The 17862-nt window shown below is 49.8% G+C and overlaps 1 protein-coding gene across 1 annotated transcript in view; it reads left to right on the top strand.

The window, feature by feature from the left end:
* Positions 1-17567, top strand: part of TFCP2L1 (transcription factor CP2 like 1) — a 71333-nt gene extending 53766 nt beyond the window's left edge. Inside the window, exons 13-15 of the mRNA XM_010376431.2 lie at positions 1588-1730; positions 8790-8841; positions 9748-17567. Of these exons, the coding sequence (XP_010374733.1) occupies positions 1588-1730; positions 8790-8841; positions 9748-9794 (242 nt within the window). The 3' untranslated portion in view covers positions 9795-17567. The remainder of the gene's footprint in view (positions 1-1587; positions 1731-8789; positions 8842-9747) is intronic.
* The last annotated feature ends 295 nt before the right edge of the window (positions 17568-17862 follow it).

Genomic DNA, 17862 nt, shown 5'->3' with positions numbered 1-17862 from the left:
GCTGGGTGTGGTGGTTCACACCTATAATTCCAGCACCTGGGGAGATGGGAGGATTGCTTGTGCCCAGGAGTTCAAGGCCAGCCTGGGCAACATACCAAGACCCGATCTCTAAGTATTGAAAAAGTAGGCCAGGCTCAGTGGCTCATGCCTGTAATCCCAGCACTTTGGGAGACCGAGGCGGGCGGATCACTTGAGGTCAAGAGTTTGAGACCAGCCTGGCCAACATGGTGAAACCCCATCTCTACAAAAAAAAAAAAATACAAAAATTAGCCATGCATGGTCGCGCCTGTAATCTCAGCTGAGGCAGGAGAATCACTTGAACCTGGGAGGCACAGGTCGCAGTGAGCTGAGATCACGCCACTGCACTCCAGCCTGGGTGACAAAGTGAGACTCTGTCTCAGGAAAAAAAAAAGAAAAAAGAAAAGTGCACACCCCCACACCTGGCTAATTCTTATATGTTTTTGTAGAGATGGAGTCTCATTCTGTTGCCCAGGCTGGTCTTGAACTCTTGGGCTCCAGAGATCCCTCTGCCTTGGCCACCCAGAGTGCTGGGATTGTAGGCATGAGCCACCACGCCCACCTGTGTGTGCTTTTAAAATATTGGGCCTCTGATGAGGATTATTGGCTTATTGAACCAAGGGTTTCTCAGGTGAGGAAAAGGCTTGGGACTCTTGAATTGAATCCAATTGCATTTGCTTTTGAGGAACTTGAGGTCCCTTGAAGTTGAGTAACCCACCTTGGGTTGCTGGTGACATTTGCTCCTGCCTGGTTGGTGTGGGCTATGTCTGTGTCAGTGTCACTGTTTTCTTCCCACTTGCTGACACCATGGTGCCTTCCTGGTGCCCCCTTCTCTCCTTAGGGTTACTGTATTGAGGCTGAGTATGGTCTGTGTTGCAGGGAGGAAAAAGACTTTCACTCATTGCCCTCCAGCTATCCAAGAACACTTTAGACAGCAAAGGAGCTGAAAAGGACAGAATTTGTTCCTTCCTTCTGATGTGGGTTCACATCTGGCTGATATCAGAATTGCCTGATACTCCCTTTAGCCCAGCTGGGTGTCACTGGGCTGGGGATGGGTCTAGAGATCTCTGCATTTCACATAAGCACCCCAAGAGAGACCGAGAGGAATCAAAAGTGGCAGCCTGACTGGGTGTGGTGTCTCATGCCTATAATCTCAGCACTTTGGGAGGCTGAGGTGAGCGGATCACCTGAGGTCAGGAGTTTGAGACCAGCCTGGCCAAAATGGTGAAACCCCATTTCTACTAAAAATACAAAAATTAGCCAGGTGTGGTGGTGCGCACCTGTAATCCCAGCTACTTGGGAGGCTGAGGTAGGAGAATCACCTGAACCTAGGAGGTGGAGGTTGCAGTGAGCCGAGATCACACCACTGCACTCAAGCTTGGGTGATGGAGCAAGACTCCATTGCAAAACAAAACAAAAAGAGTGGCAGTGTGGTCCTGCCCCGCCGCCCTGGGCATGGCATTTTGACAAAGGACTTACTGCTTTCTCAGGACAGGTGGGAGGGTACAGGCAGGCTCATGCTGACGGAATGGCCACTTGGAAAGCAGCACTTGTTCTTCCTTTCCCCAGTGTACCACGCCATCTTCCTGGAAGAGCTGACCACCTTGGAGCTGATTGAGAAGATCGCCAACCTGTACAGCATCTCCCCCCAGCACATCCACCGAGTCTACCGGCAGGGGCCCACGGGCATCCATGTGGTGGTGAGCAATGAGGTGAGGGCTGCTGCCCGGCCTGCCCCAGTGACGGGCTCTGGGCCACGGGAGGAGCGTCAGAACCCCTGCCCCGGAAACACACTTGGGTTTGGGAGTGACAGACAGGTTCATCTGCATGCCACCTGCAGCTGGGGCTGTCCAGGGCTGCAGTGAAGAGTGCGGAGGCCCCTTCTGGGTCTGGATGGCTGCCATGTGGAGTAGGCACTCCTTACGCCTCCTGGGCTGGGTGCCCTGTGGGAGCCAGGAGGACAGACTCCACTCTAGCCCAAGGTGCTTATAGTCAGGGCTGTGGAGGTCACGAGAGGGGCGTTCCCCCAGGGTGGGCGACAGGCCCCAGGGAGAGGTGACATGGACTCAGGGGCCGGTGATGGCGAGGCTGTGGCTTGTGGGAGAGGAGAGCAGAGGCCTCTGCCAAGTGGTGAAGGTGCCACAGCCTTTCCGGGTGGCACAGGGCAGTGCAGAGCACACACAGCTACTGGCAGAGGGCTCAGGTATTGTGGTCTCCAGGCATCTGACCCCACTCATGGCTAGGAAGGGAGTGTTGAATATGCTTGCGACAGGGTTAGGCATTCTTTGCATGTTGTAGAACAGAGGCTTTTAAGTTTGTTCTATCCTGGACCCCTTCCACCTACTAACAGGAGTGTATACTTGTTTTTTAAGTGTATGCATAGTGACTCATTTAATCCTGCCTGCCTCTATATGATGTGGGTGCTGTTATTATCCTATTTCACAGATGGGGGACTGAGGCACAGAGGCTGAGTAATTGCCCCAGGTTGCATAGTGGGTAAGGGGTGGAGCTATAGTGGGAACCCAGGGACTGGAGCTGCAGGGCCAAGCTCTGAGCCTGCAAGGTACCTAGCCCCTGCTGAAATGAAACCTTTATTTATAATTTTTGTATTAGGGTCGGGCGCAGTGGCTCCCTCCTGTATACAATCCCAGCACTTTGGGAGGCCGAGGCGGGTGGATCACGAGGTCCGGAGATCGAGACCATCCTGGCTAACACGGTGAAACCCCGTCTCTACTAAAAACACAAAAAAATAGCCGGGTGTGGTGGTGGGCGCCTGTAGTCCCAGCTACTCGGGAGGCTGAGGTAGGAGAATGGCATGAACCCAGGAGGTGGAGCTTGTAGTGAACCGAGATCACGCCACTGCACTCCAGCCTGGCGACAGAGTGAGACTCTGTCTCAAAAAAAAAAAAAGAAAAAATTGTACTGAAAAGAAAATTGAGACGGGTCTTGCTGCATTGCCCAGGCTGGTCTTGAACTCTTGGGCTCAAGCGATCTTCCTGCCTCAGCCTCCCAAAGTGCTGAGATTACAGGTGTGAGCCACTGCGCCCAGCCTTTTGTTGTTGTTGTTGTTGTGAGACAAGGTCTTGCTCTGTCACTCAGGCTGATGTGATCTGAGCTTACTGCAACCTCCACCTCCCCAGGCTCAGGCCGTCCTCCCACCTCAGGCTCCTGAGCAGCTGGGACTACAGGCACTCACCACCACGCCAGCCTAATTTTTTGTAGAGACAGGGTTTTGCCATGTTTCCCAGACTGGTCTCAAACTCCTGGGCTCAAGTAGTCCACCCACCTTGGCCCCCCAAAGTGCTGGGATTACAGGCGTGAGCCACCGCACCAGCTGAAGTGAAGCCTTTAAACATAGAGCTGTGGCTGGGCACGGTGGCTCACGCCTGTAATCCCAGCACTTTGGGAGGCCGAGGTGGGCGGATCACCTGAGGTCGGGAGTTCGAGACCAGCCTGACCAACATGGAGAAACCCCGTCTGTACTAAAAATACAAAATTAGCTGGGCGTGGTGGTACACGCCTGTAATCCCAGCTACTCGGGAGGCTGAGGCGGGAGATCGCTTGAATCTGGGAGGCGGAGGTTGTGGTGAGCTGAGATCACGCCATTGCACTCCAGCCTGAGCAACAAGAGCAAAACTCTGTCTCAAAAACAAAACAAAACTAACAAAAAACACAGGACTGTCCTGGTGGGAGCGGGATGAGGTCGTATGCCCGCAGTTCAGCCCCCAGCAGACCCCGAGCACTGCTGGGAACTCTGAAGGCGTCTGTATAGTGAGTTATAGAGCCCCGCCTGACCCTGTACCAGCACAGGAGTGACACAAGGCCAGCATTTGTGGATTAAGACTCCGATTTGTTTCTTCCCATCCCTGGTCCTTGCCTTTGCTGGTGATGCTGCCAAGAGTGTTCCTGACCTGGTGACACTGAGTATAGAAACAGTGGCTGGGAAAAGTAGAGAAAATACAGGCTTTGGAATTAGACTGATGTCCCCACCCGAAGCTACCTCCTAGTTGCTGAATGACTTTGGGGAAATTTACTGAACCTGTCTGTGCCACAGTTTCCACATCTGCAAAACAGGGACGCATATACCTGTCACACAGGCTGGAGTACAGATAAGGTGGGAGAACAGTGGCAAGTGCCAGGAGACACTAAACAAGTGGTGGGTGGTGTCATTGACCGTGATTCTGCGGGGCACTTGTTATTTGGGGGAGTGAGTGGTGGAGAGATCTTTTTAGATTTGGGGATGTGTAAAAATGTCAGGCTTTTCAGGGTTTGTATATTTCACAGATTGGTATTACTAGTAACAATCCTCTTGCCCCTTGTCATTACAACTGCCAGAGCTCTTGAATGTTCATGAGCACTTCCTCTCAGTCCTGGAGGCCAGCAAGGTGGACTTCCCTGTCTTTTACATTAAAAAGTAGTTTGTAATTAGTATAAGAAGTTAAGCAACATAGAACAGCAGAAGGCAAATGTGAAAAACCCTTACCTGCCCCATTCTTTTCTCCTGGAAGAGTTTCCATTAGGTTCGATGTGATTCTGAAAGGCAATTTTTTTGTGCTCTAGTTTCTGTGTGTGCCCTAGTGTATGTAGGTGTGGGTTTTTAAAACATGCAGGCTGGGCACGGTGGCTCACATCTGTAATCCCAGCACTTTGGGAGGCCGAGGCAGGCGGATCACCTGAGGTCAGGAGTTCGAGACCCACCTGGCCAACATGATGAAACCCTGTCTCTACTGAAAACACAAAAATTAGCCGGGTGTGGTGGGCACCTGTAATCCCAGCTACTCGGGAGGCTGAGCCAGGATCATCACTTGAACCCTGGAGGCAGAGGTTTCAGTGAGCTGAGATTGTGCCACTGCACTCCAGCCTGGGCAACAGAGCAAGACTCCATCTCAAAAAAATAAAAAATAAATTAAAACATGAGGCAAACATGCAGCCGTACATTTATCTGCAACTTGCTATTTTTGTCACCAGTTCAACAGGTAAGAATTACTTGTATATTATTACATTCTTACATTCAAATCTAATCCAGCTTTTTTTTTTTTTTTTTTGAGACACAGTTTCACTCTGTAACCCAGGCTGGAGTGCAGTGGCCCAGTCACAGCTAAACTTATTGAAGCCTCGACTTCCTGGGCTCAGGTGATCCTCCTGCCTCAGCCTTCTGAGTAGCTGGGACCACAGGCATGTGCCACCGTGCCTGGCTAATTTTTTTTTTTTTTGTAGAGACAACATTTCGCCATGTTGCCCTGGCTGGTCTTAAACTCCTGGGCTCAAGCAATTCACCTGCCTTGGCCTCCCAAGGTGCTGGGATTACAGGCGTGAGCCACTGTGCTTGGCCTAGCTATTTTTTTTCTTTAACTCCTATTTTACAGAGGAGGAAAATGAAGCCTGAGGTTCCTAACCTGAGAGCTGACTTTAGAATAGCCAGGAAGGTGGACATGCTGTGAGGAGTGGACAGCTGTAGTGTCACCAAAGGCTTGTCACTTTGCATTTCAAAATGAATTTCCTTTTGTGAAGACAAAAGCCAAAAATGTGGGGAACGCTTGCGATTTCACGGGTCCTGAAGGCAGTTCCTTCCTCCGCTTGTCCTGTGTGCTCCAGAGTAGGCAGTGAAGCAAGTGAAGCAGAGAGCGGAACCGAAATGCCACCTCACCTAAGTAGGCGATTCTCATTCCCGAAAGTCTCCTTGCCTCTTAACACCGAATCTATTGGAAACCTTTGGTTCTTAATTGCCCAGAGTGCTGGAGGCAGCCTGGCCAGCCGCGGAGCCGGCCCCTGGGGTGCAAGGGCACTTCATTAAACAAGAGAGTTACTGATTAAGCCCATGTGGGCTCTGCGTAGGGCTTTGCATGCCCAAGTGGCTGGGCTGCCAAGAGTCCTAGATGGAGCAGGCCAGCAGAATAGAATAAATGTACTTCACGCATCATTAGGCCCCGTGGGAGGGACAGGGGGCGACAGGTGGATGGATTTGCAAGATTTGAGGCAGTAATCCAGAGCAGGCCATAAAATGTGGATGGCATTTTTTCAGTTTGAAAAAGGGTTCTGCCATTGTGTTAGCTAGTGTGTGTGTTGTGTGTATGTTTATATGTTTTATTTTTGTTTTTTTGGAGACAGTCTCGCCCTGTCGCCCAGGCTGAAATGCAGTGATGTGATCTCAGCTCAGTGCAACCTCCGCCTCCTGCGTTCAAGCGATTCTCCTGCCTTAGCCTCCAGAGTAGCTGGGATTACAGGCACCTGCCACCATGCCTGGCTAATTTTGTACTTTTAGTAGAGATGGGGTTTCACCATGTTGGCCAGGTTGGTCTGGAACTCCTGACCTCAGGTGATCCACCCACCTCAGCCTCCCGAAGTCCCGGGATTACAGGTGTGAGCCACCGCGTCCGGCCTGTTTATATATTTTAAAAATTCTTTAAATGTAAATTGTGAAATGCAGTATAAATATGGAAAGAATTTATAAAACTTACTTGTACAGTTAAAGAACCATTGAAGTACCCATATACCTGCACTCAGGTTACCAGAATGTTGTGTTAGAAGTCCCTTTGTGGACTGATTTCGTAACAGCCAACTGGCTAGTATGAATTTTCTATTAAGCATTCCCTTGTTCCTCCTCAATATATTGTGTCATTTTGCTATTTAAAAACTGTCTGTGAGTGAAATCATAGTGTATTCTTCTGTGACTTCTTTCGCTTCACATTTTGTTTGGAAGGTCACGCGTGTTGTAGTATATAGCTGGAGCTCGTTAGCACTGCCGAGGAGCATGATTTCATCACAGCTGGTTCATGCTTCTGCTGTTGATTGACGGAGCTGGTAGGAGTTTGGTGTTACTGCAGACGGTGCTGCGCTCACCAGCCTCGTGCCTGTCTTTGTGATGTAGGAGTTTGTCCAGGGCTCGTGACTTGTAGGAGAATGTAGGAAACTTCCTTGTTGGAAATGCAGGTCCCATGAACAGTGTTAGAAAGATTTACCTCCCCATCAGTAGTCTGCATTCTGGTTATATTTTTATCACTAAATCAGCGCCATTTTACAGATAGGGCCATGGAGACAGGAAGTTAAAAAGGTTGGCTTGTGCAAGGTTACTGGGTAGTTCATCAAAATTACAACTCCGAGAGGAGGCTCCTGAGCAGAGTCGTTAGTTTCCTGCCACATTTATAGACATAGGTAGTGGAACCTCCTTTATATTTTGTCTTTGGAGGATGCTGATGTGTAGGTCCTACTAAGTACCAAGATTTCTATTTTTAAAAACATTTTATTTAGTTGTTTTTATCTGTTGCTGTCAGTCACATACACATTCCTATAAAGTGTCCGTTACAGAGACTGGAAGAATCAGTCACTAGGAAAAAGCAAAAACAGTGCAAACAAACACAAATCAGTGGTCCAGTATTGAATGGTAACATCCTGATTCCCGTTTGGGCCTCTTTCCATCCTTCATATTCATACTAGATGGTTGGGGTTATGTTCAGCTTTCTGTTACTGAAATTGGAATCATGTCACACTTTGATTCTGTGTCCTCATTTTTCAGTGAATGTTGTAGCAGAACCATGTTCCTGCTGTGTTCGTAGGCACCGTGGCAGTGGTGTTTACTGTGTTCCTGCGTGTGTAGGCACCGTGGCAGTGGTGTTTACTGTGTTCCTGCGTGTGTAGGCACCGTGGCAGTGGCGTTTACCGTGTTCCTGCGTGTGTAGGCACCGTGGCAGTGGTGTTTACTGTGTTCCTGCGTGTGTAGGCACCGTGGCAGTGGTGTTTACCGCGTTCCTGCGTGTGTAGGCACCGTGGCAGTGGCGTTTACTGTGTTCCTGCGTGTGTAGGCACCGTGGCAGTGGCGTTTACCGTGTTCCTGCGTGTGTAGGCACCGTGGCAGTGGCGTTTACCGTGTTCCTGCGTGTGTAGGCACCGTGGCAGGGGTGTTTGCCGCGTTCCTGCGTGTGTAGGCACCGTGGCAGTGGTGTTTACCGCATTCCTGCGTGTGTAGGCACCGTGGCAGGGGTGTTTACCGCATTCCTGCGTGTGTAGGCACCGTGGCAGTGGCGTTTACCGTGTTCCTGCGTGTGTAGGCACCATGGCAGGGGTGTTTACCGTGTTCCTGCGTGTATAGGCACCGTGGCAGGGGTGTTTGCCGCGTTCCTGCGTGTGTAGTCACCGTGGCAGTGGCGTTTACCGTGTTCCTGCGTGTGTAGGCACTGTGGCAGTGGTGTTTACCGCATTCCTGCGTGTGTAGGCACCGTGGCAGTGGCGTTTACCGTGTTCCTGCGTGTGTAGGCACCGTGGCAGTGGTGTTTACCGTGTTCCTGCGTGTGTAGGCACCGTGGCAGTGGCGTTTACCGTGTTCCTGCGTGTGTAGGCACCGTGGCAGGGGTGTTTGCCGCGTTCCTGCGTGTGTAGGCACCGTGGCAGTGGTGTTTACCGCGTTCCTGCGTGTGTAGGCACCGTGGCAGGGGTGTTTACCGCATTCCTGCGTGTGTAGGCACCGTGGCAGGGGTGTTTGCCGCGTTCCTGCGTGTGTAGGCACCGTGGCAGGGGTGTTTGCCGCGTTCCTGCGTGTGTAGGCACCGTGGCAGGGGTGTTTGCCGCGTTCCTGCGTGTGTAGGCACCGTGGCAGTGGCGTTTACCGCGTTCCTGCGTGTGTAGGCACCGTGGCAGTGGCGTTTACCGTGTTCCTGCGTGTGTAGGCACCGTGGCAGCGGTGTTTCTGCAGCTGTGCATGGCTGGGCTCTGCCCCCGAGGCTTTCCAAAGGATGAACTCATGGTTGAAGGAACATGTTCTCTCTTTTGTCTTTCAGATGGTGCAGAATTTCCAAGATGAATCCTGTTTTGTCCTCAGCACAATTAAAGGTGAAGCCTCCCCCTCCCCCTGTTTCTTCCCCCTTTCTTGTTTAATTGAAGCGTGTGGGCTGCATCCCTGGGGTAGTTGTCGGGGCAGGTGGAGGGTGGGGCCTTCCTGCAGGATGGGCCCTTCCAGAGAGTGCTGACCTGGGAAAAGCCTTTGAGAAAAAGAAAGCACAAACTCTCTGTGAAAGCTAGCCCTAGAAATGGCAGAACAAGTGAGATTGGCCCCCAGGGTCACTTCTGAAAGGGAAATCCTGGGCCAGGCAACTTGTTCTCCGTGAACTCAGTGTTGAGTAGAAGCAAGATGCGTTGTGGGTTTCCTGGAGTCCTCTAGGAAGATCAAGCCTAGAATACAGCCACTGAGTCTGCAGGCAGCGTGGGTCGGGATGGGGGGGCGAGGGGGCCCACCTGACGGTGTGCCTGTGCTCTGCCGAGAAAGAGCTTGTGGGCCGGGAACATGTATTTATTCATAAAAGGTAGAGAAAGATCTGTTGTGGCCTTCCTAAGGGCTGGGGTGTAGGATATGTCAGAACAAAAGCCCTCTGACCAACTCATAGACCCTGGACCATGAGGAGGCCACTTCCCACCTTGTCCCGTGGATCTAGCCACTGAGTGTCTTTAGGGTTCTGGGGGCCGTAATATCCCTGAGAACCACAGTTGTCCAAATCCTCCTTGGAACATAGGTTTTCATCCTTGGGCCTAGGGCTATGGTAGAAAGACCTATTGTCAAAAAGACACTAAACGAGGCAGATGGAGGGCTTGTGAGATCCCCGCTTCTGCCAGCACGCTTTGCTGTGTGCAGCCCTGTTTTGGTGGTCTTTGCTAATACCCTAACAGCATGCCTTTTGGGACTCCCCAGTACTGTGGCGCTGCACCTTTCTTCCTGTGAAATACGCTGTTTCTCTCTTGCAGCCGAGAGCAATGATGGCTACCACATCATCCTGAAATGCGGACTCTGAGCAGCAGTGGGCCTTGTACCTGCCTCCAGCTCCCAGCCCTGTGGATCCCCATGGATGTAGAAACTGCCTCACTGTAAGCTGTGGCCTCACCAGGCAAGCTGAGGCCAGGAGGGACCCTGCCCAGTCTGTGAAAGCTACAGAGCACCAACCAGCAGAAGCCTGTGGACACCAAGTACGGTGTACAGAAAGCCAGTGGCTCCTTTCTCCCTTCCTCTTGGCCTCCAGATTTTGAATGGTTCCTTGTTCTTTTCTGTTGGTCCAACCCTGACATTCTAAAAGGGCAAACAGTGGAGACGTCTGCTCTGAAACCCCTCGTCCCTTAGTTGGAAGCTGATTGGGTATCTTGGTGCCACCTGTATTGGTCCCTTCTGACCACTCTCCTGCCTCCAGAGAAAGCTCTGCTTCACCCTGGAAGCTGGTACCTTTACCTCCTCCTCTGGGAGTTGGCTGCATGGCCAGCACTGCTGACTCGATGGGAGCAGTTCGCCCTCATTCTCCTGTTTCAGGTTTGCTTCCCTTCTCCGTGACCCTGGTCAACATCCGCCTTTCCTGTTCTTGGCTGAATTGATGGGAGTGGGGCTATTCTGTGCCTTCTACCTCTTTCTTCTCTACGTTGTTTCTAAGGATTTGCTGCTGCGGAACCCAAAGATGTGCTCCTGTCTCTGCACTGGTGCCTTGGCGTGGTAGATGCCACAGTGTGTGTGCACCACCTTTCTCACAGACATTAGTTCTGAGGCCCTTTGTGGGGCGGTCGGGGGGTGGTAATAGAAAAAGACTGTTTTATTTCCTGGCAATCATGGATAAGGAGGATTAGGAATGAGCATCCCATCGTGTCATCAGATGACCTTGACCACCACAATACCAGGCCCTCTTGGATGGACTTATAGAAAGTTAGAGAAGACCTTGGTGAACCGCTGCTAAACTTGCCACAGGAACATTGTATTTTCTCTGGGTGCCCCTCACTTAAACGTTTATCTTTGTTTGTTTGTAGGGTCTATGTTTAGGGTCTTTTTGCCTGCGTCAGAATGGGTTCGTCTTTCTTAATGGCCTAACTCTGGGGAAATTTGAGTGTCAGTAACTGCAGTAGACTCAGAAATTTGTCTTGGCCTTGCCTCTGGTTCCTGGGATCCAGTGGTCTCTGCTGGCCCAGGGCTTCAGCTCTTTGTTAATTGAGGTTCATGGGAACCTTCTGACCACCTGAATGGGATGTCATAGCTTCTAAATGGAGCTTCTGTGGAATGAAGTGCTAGACTGAAGGATTACCAGAATAAAACAGGGTCTACCATGGGTAGAACTTGTTTTATATATGAGGAAGCCAACGCTCAGAGGAGCAAAGTCACCTGCATGGTAGCACATAGTGATAGGGTAGTCATATAAATTTATCATATGAACCAGGACATTTCAGAATAAAAGGTGTTCTGTTAGTCATTCTGTTGGATAATAGCCATGGCATTCCTACAGAATAGAGTGAGGACAGGCTCCTGATTCCTCTTCCTTCTTTAGAGGAGAAGCGGGGAGTGGGTTAACTAACAGCTTTATTGAGATATCATTCACATACCATACAGTTTACCCATTGCTAGTGTCCAATTCTGTTGTTTTTAGTAAATTCACAGAACCACAATCAATTCACAGAATTACAACCAATGTTGGTACATTTTCATCACCCCCAGTAGAAACCCCGTACCCTTTGTCTGTCACTCCCCTACTTTCCCAACTCCTGCAGTCCAAGGCAGCCATGAGTCTACTTTCTATGTAAGATTGACCTACTCTGGACATTTCATATATCTGGAATCATGTGATATCTCTTTTGGGATTGGCTTCTTCCACTGAATGTTTTCTAGGACCGTCCAAGTTGAGCATGTATCAGTACTTCATTCCTTTGTATTGCTGGAATACTTCATTGTATAGATAGACCACATTTGTTTATCGATTCATCAGTTGATGGACATTTGTGTGTTTTTACTTTTTGGCTACTCTGAATGATGCTACTATGAACATATTTCTACAAGATTTTATGTCGACATATGTTTTCATTTCTTATACATAGGAGCGGAATTGCTAGGTCTTACAGTAAACTCCGTGTTTAACTTTTTGAGAAACTAGCAGACTGTTTTCTACAGCAGCTGTACCATTTTGCATTCCCACCTGCAATGTATCCAGGTTTCAATTTCTCTACATCCTCACCAACACTTGCTATTATCTGTCTTTTTGCTTTTAGCATCCTAATGACTATGAAGTGCTATGTTGTTGTGGTTTAGATCTGCATTTCCCTGATGGCTATTGATGTAGAATGTCTTTTCCTGTGCTTATGGGCCATGCATATTTCTTCTTTGGAGAAAGGTCTATCCATATCCTTTGCCTATTTTTAATTGAGTTGTCTTTTTTTCTTTTTTTTAAGTTTTCTATTTTCCTAACCACTAGACTACCAGGGATGGGCCTTCTTTTTATTACTGAATTTTGTGAGATATTTGTATATTCTAGACGCTGGTCTTTTATCAGGTATATGATTGTTAAAAACGTTTCACTTTGGTGAAAACAAAGTGGATTGTTTTCACTTTCTTGATGGTGTCCTTTGAGGCACAAAACTTTTTAATTTTGATGATTTCTAAGATACCTATTTTTTTTCTATTGTCACTGTGCTTTTGGTGCCATATCTAGAAAACCATTGCCTAATCCCAGGTCAAAAAATTAATGACTGTGTTTTCTTCTAAGAACTTGTATAGCTCTAGTTCTCACAATGGTCTTTGATCCATTTCGAGTATATTTTTATATATGATGTGAAGTACGGGACCAGCTTCATTCTTTTGCTTGTGGATCTCCACTTGTCCCACTGCTGATTATTGAGAAGAATATCCTTTCTCCACGGAATTGTCTTGGCACCCTTGCTAAAGACTTCTGCTTCTTACTGGATCTTCTTTTGTGGGACATGGTGGTGGTGGTGGGAAGCTTACCTTTTTTTTTTTTTTTTTCACTTAGTCTGTGTTTGGTTCCACCAGTTTTACGCTGCCTTTCTACTCTGTTCTTGCTGTCTCCCTCTTTACCTGAGTCAACAGTACCGAGTCCTATCTCTCTCTAATGTTTCCCAGTCTTTCTTGGTGCATGTTCTAGCTCCACACACTAGTCCTTAGAGGAAGGTCAAGACCAATGATTTCCTGTTATGAGTCATGAGGAAACTGAATCACCTAAGTGGAATAGTGTGCTCAGGGTCATACAGGGTCACACAGCGGAAGGACCAGGACTAGACCTTTGGTTTTCTGAGGTCCAGCCCCTCAGGCTGTCATCACTGTACCCAAGTGATGTCACTACCAAGGCCAAATGATGGTGGGCTCAATTTTAATTCTCAACAGTGTGGGAGGCTAATATTTTACTTCTTAGTTCCAAAAGAAGATGTAATAAAAGTCCGTGAAGTGTGCTATTAGTAGAGTCTCCCATTTTTCTGGCATGCCCCTGGCATCTGCTGTTCTTACCTTCTCGTGGTTATAGTTACAGCTTATAGCTTATGAAAGAAGAGAAAATAATGAATACCCAAAAAAGCACACATGGTAATTTGGTACCAAAGTGTCTCAGCTGCCTAATGTAGCAGCTCATCCCTTTCACAGGCGTCAGATGAGCTAAAGCTCCAGGTTTTATTTTTCATTTGATTGACATACGGAAAAGCCGTAGCCCTTACCCACAGCTGTCCAGGGTCTTTCCTGTGAGTCCAGAGGTCCTGACCTTTTGAGCAGGACAGGTCTTCCCAGGGCACTCCCACCATCCTGTGGCTTCTGAACTGCAGCTTCTTTTTATAGTGAACCCAGAGAGAAATAAGACAGACACCTGTGCTCAGGCCCCCATCTCAAACTGGAAGCCCAAAGCTGAGTTCCTTACTCTTAGGTCATCATGGTTTTTGTGGGGTATCTGTTTGCAAGGTTGAGATAAACCCTTTCCTCTTTACCAGGTTGTCTCTTCCTGATAAAGGGACAGAGGCTGTTGAATGGAGGAATAATAGGTTTGCTGGAGGAGGGGCATGGTATGCCTGTGGAAAGGACAGGATGGTGTGGGGAGGTCGAGGCTTTGGCTTGGGGTCCTAAGCAAAGGTCAAGTGTTGCCCTAGTGACCTCTTGCGCAGGCAGCCCAGAGCTCCTTACACAAAGCTATTAACTTAGAGAGGGCTTTACCAGCAGCGGACTCGAGCCAGCCAGGGTCACAAGTTTCCAAGTCCAGCATTGCTTTAGGGGCTGGCCTGAGTAACTGAAGATCTGAAAATCATTAACAAGTCGATGAAATAAACGGAAAGGCCTGTTAGGCTGTTGTCAGTGGAGCAGAGGGAGAAAGCCCCTAGGTGCTCAGAGGGGGTGGGAAAACAGTGGATGATTGGGTGGGGGTGGGAGATTAGATGTTGGCATTGCCTGGGATGTAGGAGGAGGGACAGGGAAGGTCCTAGATCCCAGACCCTCGCTCAGTATGAGTCTCTTTGCCTCTCTGGATCTCCATCTCCTCCTCTTACAAATACAGGGTTGGCGATCTCTGCAGATGGCACCAACCTGCCATGAAATGAATCTGAGGGGCACCAGGGCTTTCCCATTTTTCCCTCCCATCAAAATCATACAAAAAGCTGGACATGGTGGCTCATGCCTCTAATCCTAGCATTTTGGGAGGCCAAGGTGGGAGAATCGCTTGATGCCAAGAGTTCAAGACCAGCCTGGGCAACGTAGTGAGACTCATCTCTGTCTTTTTGGAAAAAAAAAAAAAACTTTGAAAATTGCACAACAGACAGGAGACCTTTATGTGTGCCCATCCTGATTGTACAGTGCCACCAGTGCTCCTGCAGTGCAAGGCGGCCTGCTTCTTGACATGAGTCAGATTGTCTCCGTCTTGTCTTTGGGAATCAGCCCTAGCTCCTAACTGGGCTGACTACTCCCTCCGCAAACTTATAGGGGCCCCTAGATATTCCTTGCCAGCCAGGGACCAGACACAGTGCAGGCACAGTCTGTGTCATTGGTGCACATGTGCATGTTTACGTGTGTACCTGGGTCCCTTCCCTCACTCCTAAATTTGCCATGAGCACAGCCAGAAGCAGCCTTAGCTTGGCGAGGTGTGGAGATGGCTGCTCTTCCCTTGGCATTTGGGGAAAACAGGCTCCCCCTGTAGCTTGATGGTTCTCTTTTGATCTTGTGTGACCTCCTGGAGAGTGGATGAAGCTGGCGGCCTTAGCTCTTCTAGAGAGTGTAAGTGGCACTGGGCGAGGCCCCCAAGAGCAGGGCAAGGCTTCTAGTGTGGATCTTCCACACGACTGGCTTCACACAGGCACTTCCCCTCGGGTTACATGCTCTGTGTCATCTTACCAGTCCAGCGTTGCAAGTAGGAAATGCTTGTACCTTCTTCTGATTGCCGCCTCCTTCCCATTGCCCCTTAAGGACAGGGCTTGAGGGCCAGTGAGGTGCTGGTCAGGCACCCCAGGCCTCCTTCCTGGGACCTGCCCAGGGGCACCCTGAGAGCTCCTGAAACCCCCACTTAGCTTCCAGACCTTTCTGCAAAAGCTCCTCCTGGCTTTCCTCCCTCCCCCAATCTATGGGTCACAGCTAACAGAGCTGAGGGCAACTGCTGTGCTAGTGGCCAGGGCTGCACCTGCCATCCCTGGCTCTGCCATTTTAGGGCCTTTGAGAGGCACTGTCCCTAGGAAGTAGCTCTGAGGCATGGGTTTTCTGCTCTGTGCAGGGCAGCTGATGAGATGAGTTGGGGAAGGGCGGTCACTGCTTGGACCCCAGCTGGCCAGCCCTGCGATGGGGCAACCAAAGCATGTCCCCCTGCAAAGGGCCAGAGTGGGAACCTGTCCTCATGCCCTTCGTCCTGAGGGGCCCTGAGGTGGGCAGCAGGGTCAGGGGAAGTTTTCAGGTCTTCATCAAAGAGAACAATATCATATCATCAGCTCCGCACCCCTCATCCTGTGTCAGCACTTAGCGGTGTGTGACTGCCCTTGTCAGCCAGCACACGATGGGCCCACCCAGCCCACTGCCTGTTTATGCCACCGATTTATGATAGGGAATGTTATCTTTGAACCCAATTGTTTTCTCCCCCATCAGAAAAAAAAATTCTTATTAGTAGACATGTATTTACCAAAATATGTACTCAATTATTATATTTTGGATTTTATCAACTTAAAAATTTGTGGAAATGTGTTTGCTCTTATGCCAACATAATATTGATTTTGCCTCTTGGATCTGAAAGCCCAAAATATTTACTATCTAGCCCGTTACAGAAAAAGTTTGCTGACTACTGAGCCAGACCTCCATTACCTCCATCCCTGTTGGATGATTTAAATAAAGTCTCAGACAGTAAGGGCTTTTTAAAAAGAACAAAACGACTTGGTTTGAGCTTGGAAGCAGGGGAAGCACTCAGATGGGCAGTGTCTGCGTTAACCCTGCCTGTCACGCATCTTGTGTTTTGTGTGGCTGGCGAGCCCTCCTTGGAAGGTTCTGGTGCTCCAGTTGGCTCCTGCAGAGTCCGCCCTGCCTCGTGGTGGGAATGCAGAACCCTTTGCTTTCCTTCTTGCTGCCTGCTTCCTGTTCCTGGAGACCCATCGGGCCTTTGGCCTGCATCCCCTGGCCAGGCCCCTCAGGGTTGATGGGTGGGGAAGGCCTTTGAGCGGTGGTGGGCGGCAGTGGCCTCCTGGCCGGCGCACACTCTTGTCCTGGGAGGGGCAGCCTGATCTCACCTCCACCTAGTGCCTTGGGGATTGAGGACCTCTTGGTTTCTCTGGAGCCTACAAACCTCTTCCCATGTGTCCAGCTGCTCTTCCTGCTACAAAGGGGACTGCTCACAGTGGCCTCAGCTTGGTGGTTTGGAGGGGCAGTCCCTGGTCCTCCATAAGGGTATCCCGGGCCTGAGAATTCTGCGTCTGCCATTGGAGGATGGACAGCCTCAAATGGAAGGAGTTCCACAGGATGGGTCTGAGGTCCAGCTGTGGCCATCCAGCGCCCTGTGGCTTGTCCAGCCTCTGTGCACTGCTGGTGTCATCACTCCAGGGGCAGACAGCAGCCACTGCACTCCCTTTCTCCATGAGTAACAGCAGTGGTAGCAGCTGGGGCGAATGGGCCAGGCTTTGTGTTCTGTGCATTTGCTCAGCTTCTCACTTGATCCTCCCTAAAGCAATGGGGAGGCCCCCGCTAGCCGAGTTTTCAGGAAGTCAACAGGGAGTTTAGATGGGAGCCAGGGTCCCACAGCTACTGATGGCCTGAGCCAGGCTGAGCTTCCTGGTGTCCAGTCCGGATCCCACTTGCAGACCTCATGCTGTCCAGAGAGGTGGGATGAGTTCTTTTGTCACAGTGCTGGCTCTGCCCTGAGGCCTCATTGCCGGGCCGGGTGTGTTCTGCTGGGGAAAGCTTTGTGGGGCTTGCTTGGTTAATCACAGAAGAGAAGGGGACTGTTTGGGGTGCCTCCCTGCAGCCTCCGCGTGCTGGGTGGAAGCACAGTTACTGTGTTCTCTAATGTTCGTGTATTTAAAGTGATTTCTTTCTAAACATGTAACCTCAGCACCTTTCTCCAGATTGGGTGACTCTTCTCTAAAGGTGGTGGGAGTATCTGTCAGGGTGGCGTGGCCCTTGGATGGGTCAGGTGGGTGTGAGAGGTCCTGGGGAGGTGGGCGTCGAGCTCGAAGTTGTCCTACTGCCATGTTTTTGTACCTGAAATAAAGCATATTTTGCACTTGTTACTGTACCATTGTGCAGATAAGAAGTCTGTATGTGGGATCTGTGCTTGGGTTAGAATGCAAATAAAACACACATTTGTAAGAAACCTCTGTGGCTCAGGCCTTGAGTTGTTCTGCTTTTTTGTTTGTTAGATTCTGGTAAAATATACAAAACAGAAAATTTACCATCTTCGCTATTTGAATTGTACAGGTCAGTGGTATTAAGTACACTCACACTGTTGTGCAACCATCACCACCATCCATCTCCAGAATTCTTAATTTTTTGTTGAGACAGGGTCTTGCTCTGTCACCCAGGCTGGAGTGCAGTGGCATGATCACTGCTCACTGCAGCCTCAATCTCCCCAGGCTCAGTTGATTCTCCTACCTCAACCTCCCAAGTAG

Source organism: Rhinopithecus roxellana, chromosome 14, assembly GCF_007565055.1.
Source record: "Rhinopithecus roxellana isolate Shanxi Qingling chromosome 14, ASM756505v1, whole genome shotgun sequence".
Lineage (NCBI taxonomy): Eukaryota > Metazoa > Chordata > Mammalia > Primates > Cercopithecidae > Rhinopithecus > Rhinopithecus roxellana.
Note: the sequence above shows the minus strand (reverse complement) of the source record. Positions and strands in the feature narration are given on the sequence as shown.